Source organism: Danio rerio, chromosome 1 (assembly GCF_052040795.2).
Source record: "Danio rerio strain M-AB ecotype USA chromosome 1, GRCz13ab, whole genome shotgun sequence".
In the NCBI taxonomy this organism is placed as follows: Eukaryota; Metazoa; Chordata; class Actinopteri; order Cypriniformes; family Danionidae; genus Danio; species Danio rerio.
The window spans coordinates 48100568-48117699 of NC_141021.1; the positions used below are offsets into that span (position 1 = coordinate 48100568).

The following is a 17132-nucleotide window of genomic DNA, read 5'->3' on the forward strand; positions in this document are numbered from 1 at the left end:
CTTGTCATCGTAATTTCTGTTTTGTGAGTAAAACTAATACATTTTTTTACCCATTATTATCTGGTCATACCAATCACAAGTAGATGACACTTAATGAATACAGAAGTAAATCAAATTTACAATCTTATAACTGGTTCAACTTCTAATCTGTTTAATTGATAGTCTGAAATGCATCCAACTTGATCACTTTTGTAGACGCTCATGAGATTGAATGCATTTAAACAGCCCTAAAATACCTCTCTGCCATACATGCACTCTATGAAATGCTAGGTTATTTAAACCCAAAGTGGGTAAAATATGGACAAACCGAAATACTAGGTTAAATTTGGTCCTATTAATTTAATTCAAATTAACACAACAGTTGGCTTAGTCCCTATTACACCCAGAATTAGGTTGAAATAACCCGGCATTTTTAGATTTTGTGACCATAACGATTTGATTTCATTATAAAGTGCAGTGAAAATGGAAAGGTATTTAAACTATGTGTTTAACCAAAGCATGGATTATGAACAAAGCTCTAGTTTCCATCCACATCCTTTTCATTTACTTGATTTCCCACATGCTTGTAAACCACGTAACAGTAGGACTCTTGTGTCACAGAAAGCACTCCTTCGAAAGTGATGTGATGTGTGATGAAATAAGAAGGGTCTTGATGAAATGTGAACACAAGTGGTCTTTTCAGAAAAACGACTGGATTGATTTACTTCTCAGTCTAAAAGATTCAGACAGCGATCAAAAGGATGAATAACTGGAACAGCTTAAAGTCAGTTTGTTGCTAGAAAAGCGTCATCTAGACTTTTAAAAATAAATATTTATTATTTATTTATTTTTTACCCATGAAATATTATCGGCACAAACACACACACATAAAAAAAAACGTCCCTTTAGACCTTAAAGTTTCTTGGGGGAATCCAGAATTGCTCCTGCAAAAATGACCATTTTGAAAATGTATATTTTAATATAGTTTGGCCTTTTAAATTGAACGTCTGAGTTTTTCTCAAGTGTTTTTGCTGTTTGATTCAAATAAGTGCAGTTTTACAGTTCAAACTTGGTGTAGTCTGTAAAAATGGAAGAGTTTGAGGACATTTAATCCAAACAGTAGTGCCTTTTTGATCTGTGCTGTTTTCTTTAGTAGGCTGCACAAACCTCGACAAAACCAGCCTGATCACATGAGGAAAGTTACTATTTTACATTGTCAGTTAAGGGGTTAATTAGTACAGTTTGTACGAGTTCATTTATACAATGTACAATTTTAAAAAAGGAGGCATGGCACCCAACCCTGGCCCTCAATCTAATCGTCAATGGTACTAAATTGTACGAATGAGATTGTACGATTTCTACAAGTTAGCCAATAAAATCAAAAAGTTATAAATTGCCATGAGACTATGTTGGACAAAACACACACTGTTACCCCACACTGCAACCTTATACACACGTTCACTATAGTATATCTTGGTGTTTCTGTTTTTCTTCTACTTTTTTTTTCCCTTATACACAAAGTTATTAGTTAAAATAGTTAGCATTTAGTAAAATAAGCCGCACCTTGTTTTGTTGCTTAAAATAAACTGAAATGAAATAGAAAGTTTGTTTCAGCTAGTTGCCAAAGCAACACTTCTTTGCAACACTAAATTGAAAATGCTTGTATAAAAAATAATGATTAAATAGACACTTGGATATCAAAATGTCAAGATCTCATTCACAATGTAAATAAACAGTACCTGTGTCATACTAAAATAAAGCGTTTTACCAAAGTGCCTTTAAGACAAGTAATTTCACTCGGCGGACATCTTTGAAACATCTCTAGGTCAGTATGCTCAGGCATTATGTTTGAACATCAAATTCTCCAAAATTGTGTTGCAACTTGCAAAATTAAAATTCATATTTGGAATCACAAGTAAAATTAAACAACAACTGTCTCACTTTAGTTTCCTTTCTAAACATGCAAATCAAAGAATCGCAGAAACTAGCATCAGGTCCGAGCCCCTCCCCCGAAGAATCATCAGTCTATAGTGATCAATGATTGGCTCCTGTACTAAAAGGCGGGGCTTCATTTGCCATATTGACCGTTAAACTTTTCGGCATTCAAAACTTTAAGAGTAATGAGTCTTGTGTATTAAATGGTCTTTGGTTTTGCCCATAGCTAAGAGAGCAATGTAATGTGATATTTTTGGAAAGTAGTAACTGTTGTAGAAAAGTTGTAGCTTTTTTTTTTTTTTTTTTGCCTTTGATAAAATTGGATCTCCTTTTTAAATGTCCCCTTTCTTGATCTTCACATCCCCATGGAGACACAGCGCAAGGGCTTCTGGGTAATTTTGTCCTGCCCTTTGCAGAATGATGACCTCCCAATTCATCATTTTTCCCTGTAGGTTGACTGCTTTTCAAGAACCTGCGTTTGTCATGCATCTTCTTTGTTTTCGGCTTCTTTAGAGACAATCTTCAACATTTCTATTCACAGTTTGATTGTTTGTTTTCCTCTAGTGGATTCTGTCACACATACTTGATCCCACTCATCTTCTGGATGGTGCTACATTAAAATTTGATTTCTCTGCTTGCTTTGGCATTCTTCAGACAACCCGCAATTTTGCCCTCTTTCTTTCTCTTTCTTTGCGCTCCGGTTTGGTGGCTTGGGTTTGGTTGGGGAGGCAGAACAATAGCTCAGCTGCTAGAGCCATCTGTGTGGCTGCAGACCGGGAACAGATCTGATGGAGAGGAGGAGGGGAAGGAGAGCACAAGAAAGAGGGGGGTTGTGGTTGAGGAGAACTGTTTAAGATGGGGAGAGAAAGACAAGAGGATTTAAAATAAAGGAGTTTGGAGAAAGGAGAGGGGTGAACGAGTGCATAGCCCCCCTCTTCCCCACGTCAACCTTTTATCCCTTTTCATCAAGTCCCATGCCACAATCTTTTTGCTGACAAGCTTTAACGTCAGTCTGCGAAAGAGGGAATATGGACTGGTGTAGTGCAGTACTCTAGTCAAATGAAATTCCTTTCTGACAAAATTCTGATTTGTGTTTCTTTATTAGACTCAAACTTGCTTGATTCAGTGTTGTGTGAGAAAAGTAAACTGGGAAAACAGGCATTTCTTTATTGTCATGTCTGTTTGTGCTTGACAGACAAAGGAAATTTCTAGATTGTATGAATGGGTGGATGAAACAGACCAAACAGAGTTCAGATAATGGTATCGTGTTTCTTTACAGCAGGTGGTGGTGACTGCTCTGTGTAAACTGTCCATACGCAAATCAGAGCTATAAATCATTTTAATATCTTCATTTTATGGTCCCTGCATTCATTTTTAGACTGTTGTTGTCTTTACAAAAACAGAATTCTGCTCATTAGAATACTGAAAAAGCTGCAAAAATGATAACAATACAATAATAATGTCAAATTTAATAGTTTAGCATCACTTTATATATGTCAAATAATCATTAAGTGTATGATTTTGCAACTAACAAAACGATCATTACCCATTTATTTTGCTTTGGAAAAACAGCATATGTGTGTGCACCATCTATTATTAGTGGCCATGTTTTATGAATATCCTTGATTTTATTGTTTTGAAATTAATTGTATGGTGAAAACATAATTTTGGCACTTCAGGTAGATACGAGCACCAATATTCCAAACAGACTTTTAAAAAACCGTCTGAAGGTTACAGTAACTCTGTGTAGGATGTTTGTACTGGATTTTATATTTTTATTTTGGTTCTTTCTTTATGAATCATTTCTGCTTTACTCAACTTGCCCTTCATGCAGATGGTTCCCTTGAGAAAGGACTGCTTCCCATTTAACAAGTCTTCTTTCAGTGGGGTGTTTTACTTTTAAACTTAAGCGAAAATGGAATTAAATAATCATCACTTGAATTCAGTTTTATACAGAAGAAGCTTTCCTATTCCAAAAACTGATTTGTATTTGTTTGTCTTTCCTGCAGGGCAGTTATTGAGTTGGCAAACACATCCATTATCCCTGGGTTCAGTGTGTGAACAGCACTGGATCCAGTGAGCATAAATAGCAGCAGCTGATCGACGGGTAATATTGGAGATGAAACCTGATGGGGTGGCAACAGTACAATCTGAACCAATGGAAGCAGAAGGAACGGAACCTGTTACAGAAGCAACTAGCAGTGACGGTGCATCTCGAAATGGCACTACACAATCACCTCCACAACCTGACGAACCCCAAAATGAGCAAGTGGCTCCTCCGAAGGTGAAGGAAGCTTCTGGGAAAGCAGTAGATGCTAAAAGCAAATCCAAAGGTCCAATCAAAGGCAAGACTACAGCAGCTGCTCCAGCTACCACTGGACCAGGCACAAGACCCAAAGCAACCCAAAGCCGTTTAGCAACTAATGGCCTCACAAAGACTACAGCAAGTACCCTAACTAAGAAACCTATTCCAGCTACTAATGCAGCAGCAGACAAAAAGAAACCCACCACTACCAGTGGACCTTCTGGTGTCACAAAGAAACCTGTTGGCTCCTCAACTGTTGTTGCAACCTCAAGACCCCAGCCTAAAGTTACAACTGTTGGAACTAGCAGATCAACAACAACCACCACCACCACTGCTGCTGGAACAAAGACAGGAGCAGTTGTTGGCACAGCCTCCAGCCTAAGTAGGAGACCTGCCACAGCTGCTACTAGTGCTGCAACCAAACCCAAATCCACAGGTAAGAAGGCCTAACATGTTTGGGTGTTACTAGATTACTTACTGAGTTCAGGATTGGTACTTCTAGATTTGGACATGTTTCAGAAATTGCTACATTATGTATTCCACATGGTTTTTCCTGATCTGCTAGATCAGGGGTGTTCAGTCTTGAACCTAAAATGTTTGAAGTCCTACAGCACAGGTGTCAAAGCCAGTTGGTGGAGGCCCACAGATCTGCACCGTTTAGTTTCAACCCTATTTAAACACACCTGATCAAACTAATTGAGTCCCTGAGGCTTGTTTGAAACCTACAGGTAAGTTTGTTGAAGCAGGGTTGGAACAAAAATGTGCAGAGCTGCGGCCCTCCAGGAACTTGCTTTGACACCTTCAGAGTTTAGCTCCAACATAGGCCCCTGGTATCAACATACATTTTCAACAAATACAATTTCTGGTGCATGACACTAAATACAGGTGTGATTGCATGGCTTTTGTAGTGTAAGGGCGTGTGTCTAGCAAAGTGTTATTGTTCCCCTGAGGCAGGTATTTTCAGTTGGTTTCAATGAGAAAGCTTCATGTTTTTTAGAACGCTAGCAGGGAAACTGTGCTGAGCATTTCTGAAATGTGCAGACAGTTGGAGGAAAAGGTTTTGAAAGGTATTAAAAAAATCTGATTTATGCCATTTTATTATGATAGTAAAGTAGATATTGACTGGAAGTGAAGGGATTTATAAAGGTCAAGACTCAAACTTGATGCCCACAGCTCTGTTATACGTAGGCCCACATGGAATCTACATGCACAGAAATCTGCAGATTTTTAGCCAATCGTTGAGTCTAATTATTTACTTGTGTAAATTTATATAAATTCAGTTTTTAAATTAATTTCACTAATATTATTGACAAATATGTAGGTGTTGATATGATTTATTTACAATACCGTTAATAAAGTCATATTTTCTGTCTTTTAGTAGATGTATTATATGAGAGACTTGGTTTGTTTACCAAATAAGTAGATCTTATTGCATTTGCATTGTAAAGATTAAATAAAAGTTATTAAAGGTATTATTTTAATTTCATATATTAAGTGTTTAGTAATGATATTCCCAAAATCATTCCGCATAAATTAGCAAAATTTGTACAAAATTCTGTGCAGAAATAGCTAAAAAGATTCTATCTGGCCCTAGTTATACGTCACATGTAAGCGCAGTGACCACTAGGCTAGCAGTGTCGGCATCAGAGAATAAGTTAAAGTCTTCCAAGCTTAGCATTTTTGGAGAGTGTTTTTTTTTTTCTTTTCTTTTACAGTTGCATAAAACCCCTTGGTTGGCACATGCTTTGTATGTTTGTCCAAAAAAAAGTCACTACTAGTACTAACATATGTCACATATTGTGGGAAAGCACACCAAAACTAGGTGTTCATAGATTACTGCTTTGTACCAAAACAAAATTCTGACCAAAATAGTTGCCCTCCACATTCTTTTCACTCACTTGTTTTCCAAGTTGTGTAACATGGGTTTGTTTATTCAGCAGCGCTTGGGCATTGCGCTTGGCTCTTCTGAGAAAGATCAGAACATGAGATGCATTTAAATTCTAGTTTTAGGTTGACAGAGGGCCTATAAATTTGTAGTGATTCTAAATAACCTGATAACCCTGTTCAGGGGATAGTCTGTGAAGGAAATTGGCCCTCCAGGAGGATGACTGAACACCCCTGCTTTACATGCAAAACACTTAATGTAGTGCATTGAGTCATTACATGCCACTTTGTTTTTGTATAATAAAAGCAAATGTCATGTTAATTTAATTGTCGCCCTTTCATCATGACTTTTGCATTGCTTGTACCACTGTGTTTACTCTAGAAAATGATTTAGTTGATTTTGAATTTCCACAGCTCCAAGGCCAGCCACTGCCCCTGCTGCCAAACCCAGCACTTCAGCCACAGCCAAAACCACTGCAGCTCCCAAAACCAACAGGTAAAACTGCTTCTGGATGTTTAGAGCTTAGACATTTAACTGTATTTGAAGGGAGAAAAAAAAGAAATGATGGGAAGTGGACAATTGGGTAATATCTGTGCCCTAAAGGTATTAATAAGGCGGATTTCCTGCCTAGGTTTGGATTCAGTAACATCTGGGAACTGTTTTATATTTTGCACACTATTTAGTGCTTAAACCATACAACGATCATCATGACTGGATGCTTTTTTTGTGTGCTGTGGAATGGTTTCTATTGTGTGTGTGTCTGTGTGTGTGTGTCTTGTGGTTATTGGCTCAAGTTTCTGTCCCATTGTGAGTCAGACTCCCTGAAAGACTGCTTAGATCAGGCTTTAGGCTCAACAGTGCTCTTTTTGTTGATGACACATTTTGGGAATGATAATCAGTAGCTTGACTTGACTCAAAATGCTTTTAATGATGCAAGCTGGCTACGTTACTAATCATCTTTGCTGTCTACCAAAATTCAAACATTTCAGATCATCAAGCATTTACAAATGGCAGTAAGTCAGATAGAAAATGTGTGGGAAATCTTGTCTTGAACAGCATTAACTGTGTTTGTTGCAGCTGTTTAGTCTTTTTAATTGCATGTAGTGCAGGCCCGGATTGGCTAATCGGGAGGACCTGGAGAATTCCCGGTGGGCCGGTCCGTTTTTTGGCCGTGAGGGCCGGTGTCCCTACTCTCAGCAGTCGCACTTTTTTCATCTATTTATTTATTTGACCATAGCTTCACTCTTTGTATTCATTATTTTGCCGCAGCGTTGCTCTTCTTATTTATTTTCTTGCAGCCCCGTGAGCAAAATGCAGCCTGCAGGTTAACTAACGTTAATGAGGATGTAACGTTAACTATCATTCGACCGCAAACAGCGGCACTTTAGTGAATATAAGAATTCTAATAATTAATATTAATAAATAATACACCTGCTAAATGAAAATCAGATGATTCACTACATTAATAAATCTGACATAACTTGATCAGAAATCTAAAAAGGGGAGAAAAAGATTAAGCCATCAATAGAAAGTAATACCGTGTCTTGCGGGTCACAGTGCAATACATATTTTTTTATTCCCATTGCAATAGCGCCATTGTGGACCAGTGGTAAACACGTTATGTTTTGACGCCGCCGACCCGTGTTCGAATCTCACCTGGAAGATTTTATTTATTTATTTATTTTTTATTGTTGAGATACAGTATAATACTGTTAGGGCTGTTGAACATTATAATTTCTAAAGCAGCTGTTTTCTTGAAAAAGACGTGATAGTGTCATTAGAAACTGAATTAGAAATTACCTTATTTTAGTATAGTCGGTCGAGAGGTGGACCGGTCTGGCTTGAAACTCCATGGCTGAAAATGAGTCCCACTCCGGCCCTGATGTAGTGTTTAAGTGCAGGCCGTCAGTTAATCATTTATGCTGTAATGTCGGTTTACAAGTCTGTTTAAAGCCTGATTTATACTTCTGCGTCAAACACCGGCGTATGCTACGGCGCTGACGCATAGCCCTTCGCCGTGGCCATCGCCGTCACTGACGTGCACCTCTCAAAAAATTTAACTACACGTCGCAACGACGCGTAGCATAAGCTCTGTGATTGGTCGGCTTGGAAGCGCTGACGAGTCTGGGCGGGACCGAGAGGCGCGCGAATGGCGCGACGCCGCGCGAGTGATTGTTTACAAGTGTGGAGTCCCGTGAAGGAGCTCCGGATGGAAAGTTTTGTTTTGTGGTTACCTCATAGTTAAAGTTGTTGCACGTCCGCCGGTTTCTGCCTCAAAATGAGCGAGTTTGAGCCACTTGTACATCCCGGAAGTGTTCAGGAAATGCAAAAAAGTAGCGAAGAAACTTGACACAGAGGAACATTTACACCTCACTGCCAACTAGCGTTTCGGAAGTGTTAATGCAGACCGGCAGAGACAGCGCGCAGAAGTATAAATGCACAGCCACGCGTGTTGCTGCGCTGTGGGTTACGCCGGTCACCTGACGCAGAAGTATAAATCAGGCTTTAGAGTCTCTTTTTTGGGATATGTGTTGATGTCGGCAAACAGATCTACAGGGTGTGGTTTGTGTGTACATTGTACGAGTCCATGCTTTGAGTCTGATCTCCGTTTGGACTCAAAAGGCTGTAAGACTGATGTGATTAGTGAATAGTGTATGAATATGAACACTCATTTGATCTTTGTTTAGATAGCTTTGTTTTCCTTTTCTGTCACACAATGTGCATCCACACTGCAGCTTCAAATGAAATGTTTGCACTGCAGAAACACAATCACACTCCTGCTGTGGGAAATGCAAACTAGTTCCATCAAAGTCTTCTCACGATTCAACCAAAGTCTCTCGCCCTCTTCTCATCTTACCTTTTATTAATATTTGCTGGTTATTTCAATAATTGCCAGTTTAAGGGAAATATATTTTGAGGTAAAAGAAGGTTACTGGCAATGGAGTCTACAGTTCTTACTTAGCATCCTGTTCCTCCAGTTAATACTTTCATGGGAGATGGATAAGTGCTGTGTTCGCCAAATCAAATTTCCTTTTGTATGTGGAGTTTTTCCATTTAGGTTGCTAAGTGAGCCTCTTTGTAGCCAGAGTGAGTCATCCACTATTGTAATTTCCCTCGCACCAAGATGATTAGTCTTTAGCCATTTGTTTACCTTTTCTACGAAATCCCTGGAAAACCGGATGGCCACACGAGGAATGTTTAAAATTAAATGACATAATTAGCAACTAAAATAGTGTCAATTAGATTCTGAATACAAGCACTGCACGCGTATGAAGAAGGTGAATCATGCAGTTAACATTATAGTGTTTTAGGGGCTGATCACCCCGAATGCGTTTTTTTTTTTTTTTGATTAAGAGGCAACTTTTTTGAATGAATTACTAACTTTTGTGACCTGCGCGCCGTTCATTTGAACCACCTGATGCGCCTCTTGTTTCTGCAGGTTCGTTGTTAAAGTAAAAAAAAAAAGCCCATTACGTCAGTCACGTCTTTTTCATTCACCAATCAAATTAATGCACAGAATCATGGTTTCTGTGGAGGTAACAGCAGTGTTTGTGTAGCCAATAGATGCTTTTGAAGATTGAGGAGAGACTAGCGGTCGCTGTTTTGAGTTATCCGGAGCTGTTTGACTTTTCAATATTATTAAATATTAAAATGATAACAATACCAACGACAATACGCAGCTGATTCAGTCATTGCCCTGCGACATGAAAAGTGCACTGTACTACTTTTTTTTCTCGTCAACAAAAAATGGCAGTGTTGTGCTCCTTGCGTTTTTGGAATGTAAATGCGCATTCTATGTGATCAGCCCCTCAAAGTGGCGTTTGCCTAGAATATAAGGGAAATCCATTACCTGAAGCTCTACTGATGCTTGTTCAATCTAAAACGGTACCTTAATCCAAATGGCCATTACTTAATAATTTATATGCAAATGTACTACTGGGTGTTCTTTCTTTCCCTTTGTATAGAATGAAGATTGCTCTAATGCTATCACCCTTCTTAACCTGCCTAACATTCAGAAAATACTACATAACCTAAATTGGCCTAAAATAACATTTAGTTTTGACTTTCCATTGTCATTTTGAGATTCTCAGCCAATTATTTTATTGTTTAGGGCTTTGAAAAAATACCTAATGTTGGAGGTCCATAATGTCACTGTCTGTTAGTTGCAGTATGTTAAAATCCTAACATTTCCAATTTGAATTGTTTGGCCATGAGCATGAGTTTTAAACTAGCAAAGTTTTGTATAAAGTCTTTAGATGTGGTCAGAGTAGCTGTACTAGCTGTTCACTTTAATAAACTCTTGATGCTTCTGCAGTGCTACAAAAATGAAGATAAAAAGGCAGATGAAAGGATGTTTATCTTTTCAGTTATTGTTTGCTTTGTTCATCGTATGCCCTTATGCTCTCCTATTATGTTTTGTGCCCTATATTTTTGTATTGTGAATACCGTCTTGTTTCGGCTTGTTTGCCTTTTTATTCAGTTGTAATTAGAGTAAAGATGGCTTAATCAGTGTCCTAGTTAGTACAAATAAACTTTAATGTAGGTCATAGAATTTTAATGGGAAATTCCAGTTCTTTTGTTCTCATCCGTTAACAATTGCCTGTTGTTTCCGAATAGTTTGTGGGGGAAATGTTATAGTCTTGGCATGTGGGGCCAAGCCATTTGACCATGTTCTCCATTGTGCACGCAGCACTACAATAAGGAGTTTGCTCATTGCATGTATTGTCTGGAGTATGTCTTAGACCATGGATTTTGGCACTGAATTGTGCATTCCAGCAAGCTTCATACAGTACTTATCTTTGAAGTTCTGGGGTCCGTTCTTCGTACGTGGATTACTCCGTTAGCTGGATTTGGATATTGACGATTTGACACGATCCAGGATCGTTTCGTTCTTCAAAGCTGATCCGAGAGTTGTTGTCATGGCAACAGTTCTGCTAGGTCAAACCTGATCGGGAGCAGGTTCAAATCATATAAACAGGATTAGATCGGCTCAGTTCAAGCAAAGATAATACAGAAAGTATATTCCGAATTCTGATATTTTCTTACAGTAGTAGTTATATACACTTGGGAAAATGGTACATATTTTTTAACTATATATATAAAGTTATAGTCATTAATAAAATAAATAAAGGTATACATATTAATAAAACTTATGCAATCTGCACCCTCGAAATGAAAGTACAAAGACTACCATCTGGTGCAAAGATAAAACATATTGATATGAACTTTTTAGATCGCTTTAGTACAAATTGTGTATAATAGAAATGCACAATATGTGACTTTTTTTAAAAGCAATAATACATTTATGCAGTCATAAACATGTTTTGATAGTTAATATGCCAGTGATTTGATGCTTGACAAAAGTTGCAGACGCCTTTACCAATATGAAAATGCTTTTGTAAACAACCAGTTATTCTTTACACCGATTAAAAAACGGCTACTATTATAAAGAAAATCTTTTCTAAATGTAGAACTAAATACATTGATTTGCATTGAAATACATGATGAATACACTTGACACATGAAAGTGTAAAGCCTGCAGCTCACAACAAATGTGGAAAGTTCTTGCGTGTCATATTTAAAAAACAGTTTACTGCTAATTTGATGTAATTTTGCTCACATGGATAATCGAATATTAATCAGATGATGTCATTACGCTGCTGTGCCGTCAGCCAATCGTTGCATTGCTGATCATGATTTCGAGGATCGATAGATCTGTCCTTCAATACACACGCAGCGATCTCAGATCAGTTTATCCAAACATTCTAATCTGATTCGCAAACTTGTTTGAAGAACCAAATTAGCGAGAGATCAGTTATCAACATTAAAAGGATCCAGGATCTGGCAAATAATCTCAGATCATTTAAGCGAGGTACGAAGAACGGATCCCTGGTGGTTCAGATTAGTGTTTACGAAAGTCTTTCATAGTGTTTGGTCATAAGGACTAATGAACATGCAAAGGTCATGACATTTAAACCGACATTAATAATTTCCGTTCTGCATTGTTTGACTGTATCTGCATATAACTTAATGTAGATGTTATTCTTAGGTTTTTGGTTAACTTTCCCTTTATCACTGCATCAATTCTACACTGGCACTGAGCTGTGACTCGTGTGTATTCTTTGTTTCTGTGATGCATGTTACCCTGTTGTGCCCTTTTCCAAACAAAGCAGGCAGTAAACAGGAGCTAGCAGATACCATCAGTGTTAAGCCAAGTGTTAAACCCAGCTCTATTTAAAGTCAATATAGTAAGTCTTTATGACCAAATGTTTCTAATAAGTAACTAAGGCAAATGTGGCTAAGTACACTCGCTTCATCACTAATTCTCCCCTCTGAGAACATGAAATGGCAAATTTGGAAGCAGCTGCATTAAGGGAGTGTAGGCTAGACTGAAGATAATTGATTATCATCTCCCATTTCTCCCTAATGGGGTCACTTACAGAATGCTTTACCCATCCCCACTTCCTTCATCACACCATTTCTCTCCTCCTTTTCCCGTTTCCTCCTCCCTACCAAAGTAATTTTCTCTCAGGTTATAGAAATAGGAAGTTGATGCATTAGTTTATGAATAGCCTTAGTGGATTTGTCTTCTGGTTCTTCATGAAACTTGCTTTTTACTGTATATGTGCAGACTACAGATTTACTACCTAAGACTAGCATAATCTATTTTGTGTGTATTCAGGCAAACAAAAGGTTGCATTGAAAGGCACTCAATCAATAATTCAAAACCGTTTTGATGAAAGCCATTGAAAATTTTATATAAAATGGCAAACATTGAACAGATGTCACTCTTTTTCTAAACTACTAACAAGCATTTTGCTTTCTCTTAGGTCAACTGTAAATTCTGCCCCACGACCGGCTGCTACTTCTACTTCAACAGGAAGAGCCACAACAACTACTACAACTGCTGTTACTAAAACAAGTCGCACTGCTACACAACAACCTGTTAAACCCTTGGTTTCAGCATCAGCTGCTCGGAAAGGTAGTGCAACATTCATGTTGGCAAGTTTATATTTGCCTTTATTATGCAAAAGCATTGCTTAATTTTTTTTTTTTGCTCCCTGATATCATGAATGAATATATTTGTCATTTATAGATGTTGGAAAAACAAGCACTACAGCACCTGGGAAAAAAACAGTTGCTCCAACATTGTCACGTCCGGCTCCCAGCAAGTCTTTAAATTCAGATGCTCCAAAATCAGCTGCAGCTTTAAAACGACCTCCTCCAGCCACCAAAGCACCTCAACTCAAACCAGATGACAAAAAAAGTGTACCTACACGCAAGGTGCCTCCTAGTCCACGAAACAATCCCTCACGACCAGCATCAGGCAAAAACACTGCAGCATCTCCTAGTCATAAGCAAGCAGGTAGTGGCAGTGGAAAGCTTCAGCCATCTAAACCAACACAGTCTGTTTTGCCACTTGTGAAAGGAAAGCCCAATAATAAAGAAACTGCAGCAAAGCCTGACAATGAAGAACTTGCAACAGACCCTGTGCAACTATCAGCAGTGGCAGTGGCTACTGTTGCAGTTGCAACAGCTGCAGCAATGGCCAGGGAAGAGTTTTCATCAGAGCCTGAAACTACTCCAGCTACTGAGAGCTCTCTGCATGCACCAACCGCTTCTTTAGATGTTGAGGAAAATGTAGATCTACAGCTCCCTAATGTCAGCCACCAAAATGTGCAGGATGTTCCTGCAACTGGGCCAGAGACTGAGGAGATCTTACTTGAAACAGATCTTGTTAAAGAGGTAGATTTGAAATCCTCAGTTGTTAGTCAGGAATCTGAAGAGCAGATGTCTAGAAAAGCTGATGAAAAGCTTATTGCAGCTGTGGCACCAGTTTCACAGGAAGTCCCTGAGCAGGAAACAACCGTTTCACCATTTGATATCTCTGCTGCCGCTGTAGTGCCCTCTGGTGTGGAGGTTGTTGAAAAAGCTGAACCGACCAACGGTGAGTGCTTTGAAGATGTGGAAGAAGAAGAGAGGGAAGGTAGTCAGCAAGTATCTCTGTCAGAAATGAGTGGCACCCAGCCTACCGAAGAGTCTCGACCAGGGTCAGCTGGGCTAGCTGGGTCTGTTTGGCGGGCGGGTGCCTTGCTCTCTGAACTTGACTCTGAGGATGTGAGTTGCAGCCAGCAGGGAGCATCAGAATTAAGTGCTCCGGGTGTTCTGGAGGGTACAGAAAGCATGGATGATCTAGGTGATGCAAGTCTTAAAGGAGCTGATGGTGAAGGTGCATCTGTGGGGTCCCCTGACTTTGAGAAGGTTCCTGATATTCTTAATAATGAAGATGATGATGACGATGAAGATGAGGATCGTGTTTGTGACATGGAGGTAGGGTCAGAAAGAGCAGAGGACTCTCATAGACAGCTTCATGACAACGATGAAGACGATGATGAAGATGTTGAAATGGCAAGTGAGGGAATTACCGAGAGTGGACTAGAAAGTTATGGGAATGCAGATGAGGATGACTTGACGGAAGACTACAGATTAGACAACTTAAACAGAATTCAGCCTCCTATCATTCCATCTGCACCTCTGGCAACCCAGTGGAACCAGCCTAGTTGCTTTGCTGATGCCTGGGCTCAGCCACCACAACCTGCGTCTACCCTACTAACAAGTCCGTCTTCTGAATGTTGGCAAGCAGATCCAGAAACCCCTACAGAGAAACCTGCACAATCAAGAATTGATGTTTGCTCTGAAGCGGGGTCTTCCTCCCCTCTCCCGTCTAACCTTTTTGAACCCCCACCTTGCTCAACTCAACTAGCCACACTAACTGGTGCAGAGGGTGATTCTGGCCCCAAACCAGGCTTGACGCCCTCTCAAACCTCCGAATTCCATGCTGATATGCCTAGTAAACCGGAACTAGCATCTGAGACTAACAGAGACGCAGTTAGATCAGAGAAGGTGGAAGATCACAACAACTCTGGCATTGGGACAAATTCCAAAGAAGAGCTACAGCAAGAACCACTAAACCCTGTTCCCACAGTCCTGCCTGACATCATGCAGGACTTAGGAATTCACCTTGAATGTGCTGATGAAGAACAACCAGAAACAATGCCAGCAGAAGATGTTTTGGGTGGCCCAGCAACTGCTCAATCATCATCTTCATCAGCTACGGAGGATGAGGCAAGCGACACGGAAGGTGAAATGCAGATTAGTGACCCTCAAGCTGAGTTACCTGGCATTGAGAGTGCCTTTGGAATTGCACCTGTGGGCCAGAATTTGTCCACTCTAGAAGAGCATGACGAAGTGGGTGGGGAGAATGAAGTTGGTGGTGGGGGTGGTAGTGAGACCCCTCAATCTGCTACCTCAGCTGCATCATATGGCTTTGACTACATGACCTCAAACTCCAATGCCCAGTCATCTGCTGAGAGTTGTAGCAAGAGTCCTGGCATCTTTTCTCTAGAAAATGAAGAGCAACTCCCAGATGAGGCCAAGGATCCATCTCTTCTTGAAGAGTTGACCCTGATACCTGCTACTGGATCCGGGGAAAAGATTGATCCTGTCAAATGTCAACATGGGGAGTTTCAAGCCAACCCAGAGAATCAATACATGCTGTGTGGAGAGTCCAGTGAGCTACCGGAGTCTAATTCAGTAGTGGGAACTGTACCCGTAAAGTCAGACTTAACTGATCCTTCCCCACAGAACCTGGAAGAGGAACAAGATCCAGAGACTCAGCATCCCTACTACTCTACTATATGCGAAAAGACTGATAGTCCCCTGGCAGGTAATGTATAGAGTGCATTTTAACAATTCACCTTCCAGTGTACTTTGTTGATGTCATCTCTATATAAGGGTTTTGTCTAGCTTGGGGTTTTCTTGTTGATGATGTCTTTTTATTCCGTTAACGAAACATTCAGCAGTGCCACTTACACAGTATGAAACAGCTATTAAAATAACACTCAAAAGTATATGGCTTAGAACCTGTATGTGCAATATCTGCTACCATTTACACTTATGGTGACTGTTTTTCTGACCTATTCTTTTTAAAATAATGGGTGTTGGTCAGAACTGGCATGAAACTTTGTTTGAAAATTGTTTGTGGAGTCTTTGAATTGATAAAGGCGTAAAGAAAAATGAACAACGTAATGAACTTTCTAAATGTTTTGTGTATTTTTTACTGAACAATTGCATATTCATTGCTTTATGTATTCTGTTGTTGATTAACTCTGAATACCAGTCTTTCATCCCTTTTCCATCATCATATCTTGCCCTCACCTGTTTCTCTCTTCTGCACTTTAGGGTTTGTTAACCCCTTACTTTTTTATGTCCTGTTTATTTGGAGTACTAAATGTCTTTGCGTTAAATAAAGGTTAGATATTTAACATGAATTATCTTTTCTCTGTATGTTTCTTGATGTTTGGCCTTTATGGTAATTTGCACCACGATGTTTTAATGCCACTGTTCAAATGCACTGGTTGTATTTAAAATAGCCAAATTAGAAAGATTCCAACTGTATATTCATGTATTTGGTGTTGTGTAAAAATAAATGAATTTAGTATATAAAGCTAAAATTTAACCCTTGGGTTTTCAAAAAAAATTCTGCAAGTTTTTATTTATTTATTTTAAACTTCAGAGTAAATTTTAATCATATGTAGTAATATTTCATTTCTTTACCTTTAACCAGTTGGTACCATTTTTGTTGTGGCAGCTTAAAGGCTGATTTATTCTTCTGCGTCAAGCGCACTCATGCTCTGGTGTAGCCTTCGCATAGACCTTACCATGGCTGATGCCGATGCACACTTCTCAAAACAATTTACCTACACGTCGCAACGATGTGTAGCGCAAGCTCTGTGATTGGTTGGCTTGGTAGCTGTGACCAGTGTGGGCAGGACAGACAGCCACGTGAACCCGTTGGAGCGAGTGTCTACAGGTGTTGAGTCTCGTGAAGTAGCTCTATATGCAACTGTTGTGTTTACCTTGCGTTTAATGTTGTTGCACATTCGTCGGTTCCCGCCTCTGAACGAGTGAGTTTTTGCTACTTGTACATTTAAGGTAGCAGTCAAAAAAAAAAACGCCTGCAAAGAA

At 39.4% G+C, this 17132-nt stretch overlaps 1 protein-coding gene across 2 annotated transcripts in view; it reads left to right on the forward strand.

The window, feature by feature from the left end:
- Positions 1 to 17132, forward strand: part of prr36a (proline rich 36a) — a 36628-nt gene that overhangs the window by 14675 nt on the left and 4821 nt on the right. For both annotated transcript variants that reach the window (XR_015476905.1, XM_087237591.1), the window contains exons 2-5: positions 3924 to 4655; positions 6518 to 6599; positions 12935 to 13086; positions 13201 to 15831. Coding sequence is in view for 1 of the 2 variants with exons in the window: in XM_087237591.1 (XP_087093717.1) it covers positions 4034 to 4655; positions 6518 to 6599; positions 12935 to 13086; positions 13201 to 15831 (3487 nt within the window). In the remaining variant the exon portion in view is untranslated. The remainder of the gene's footprint in view (positions 1 to 3923; positions 4656 to 6517; positions 6600 to 12934; positions 13087 to 13200; positions 15832 to 17132) is intronic.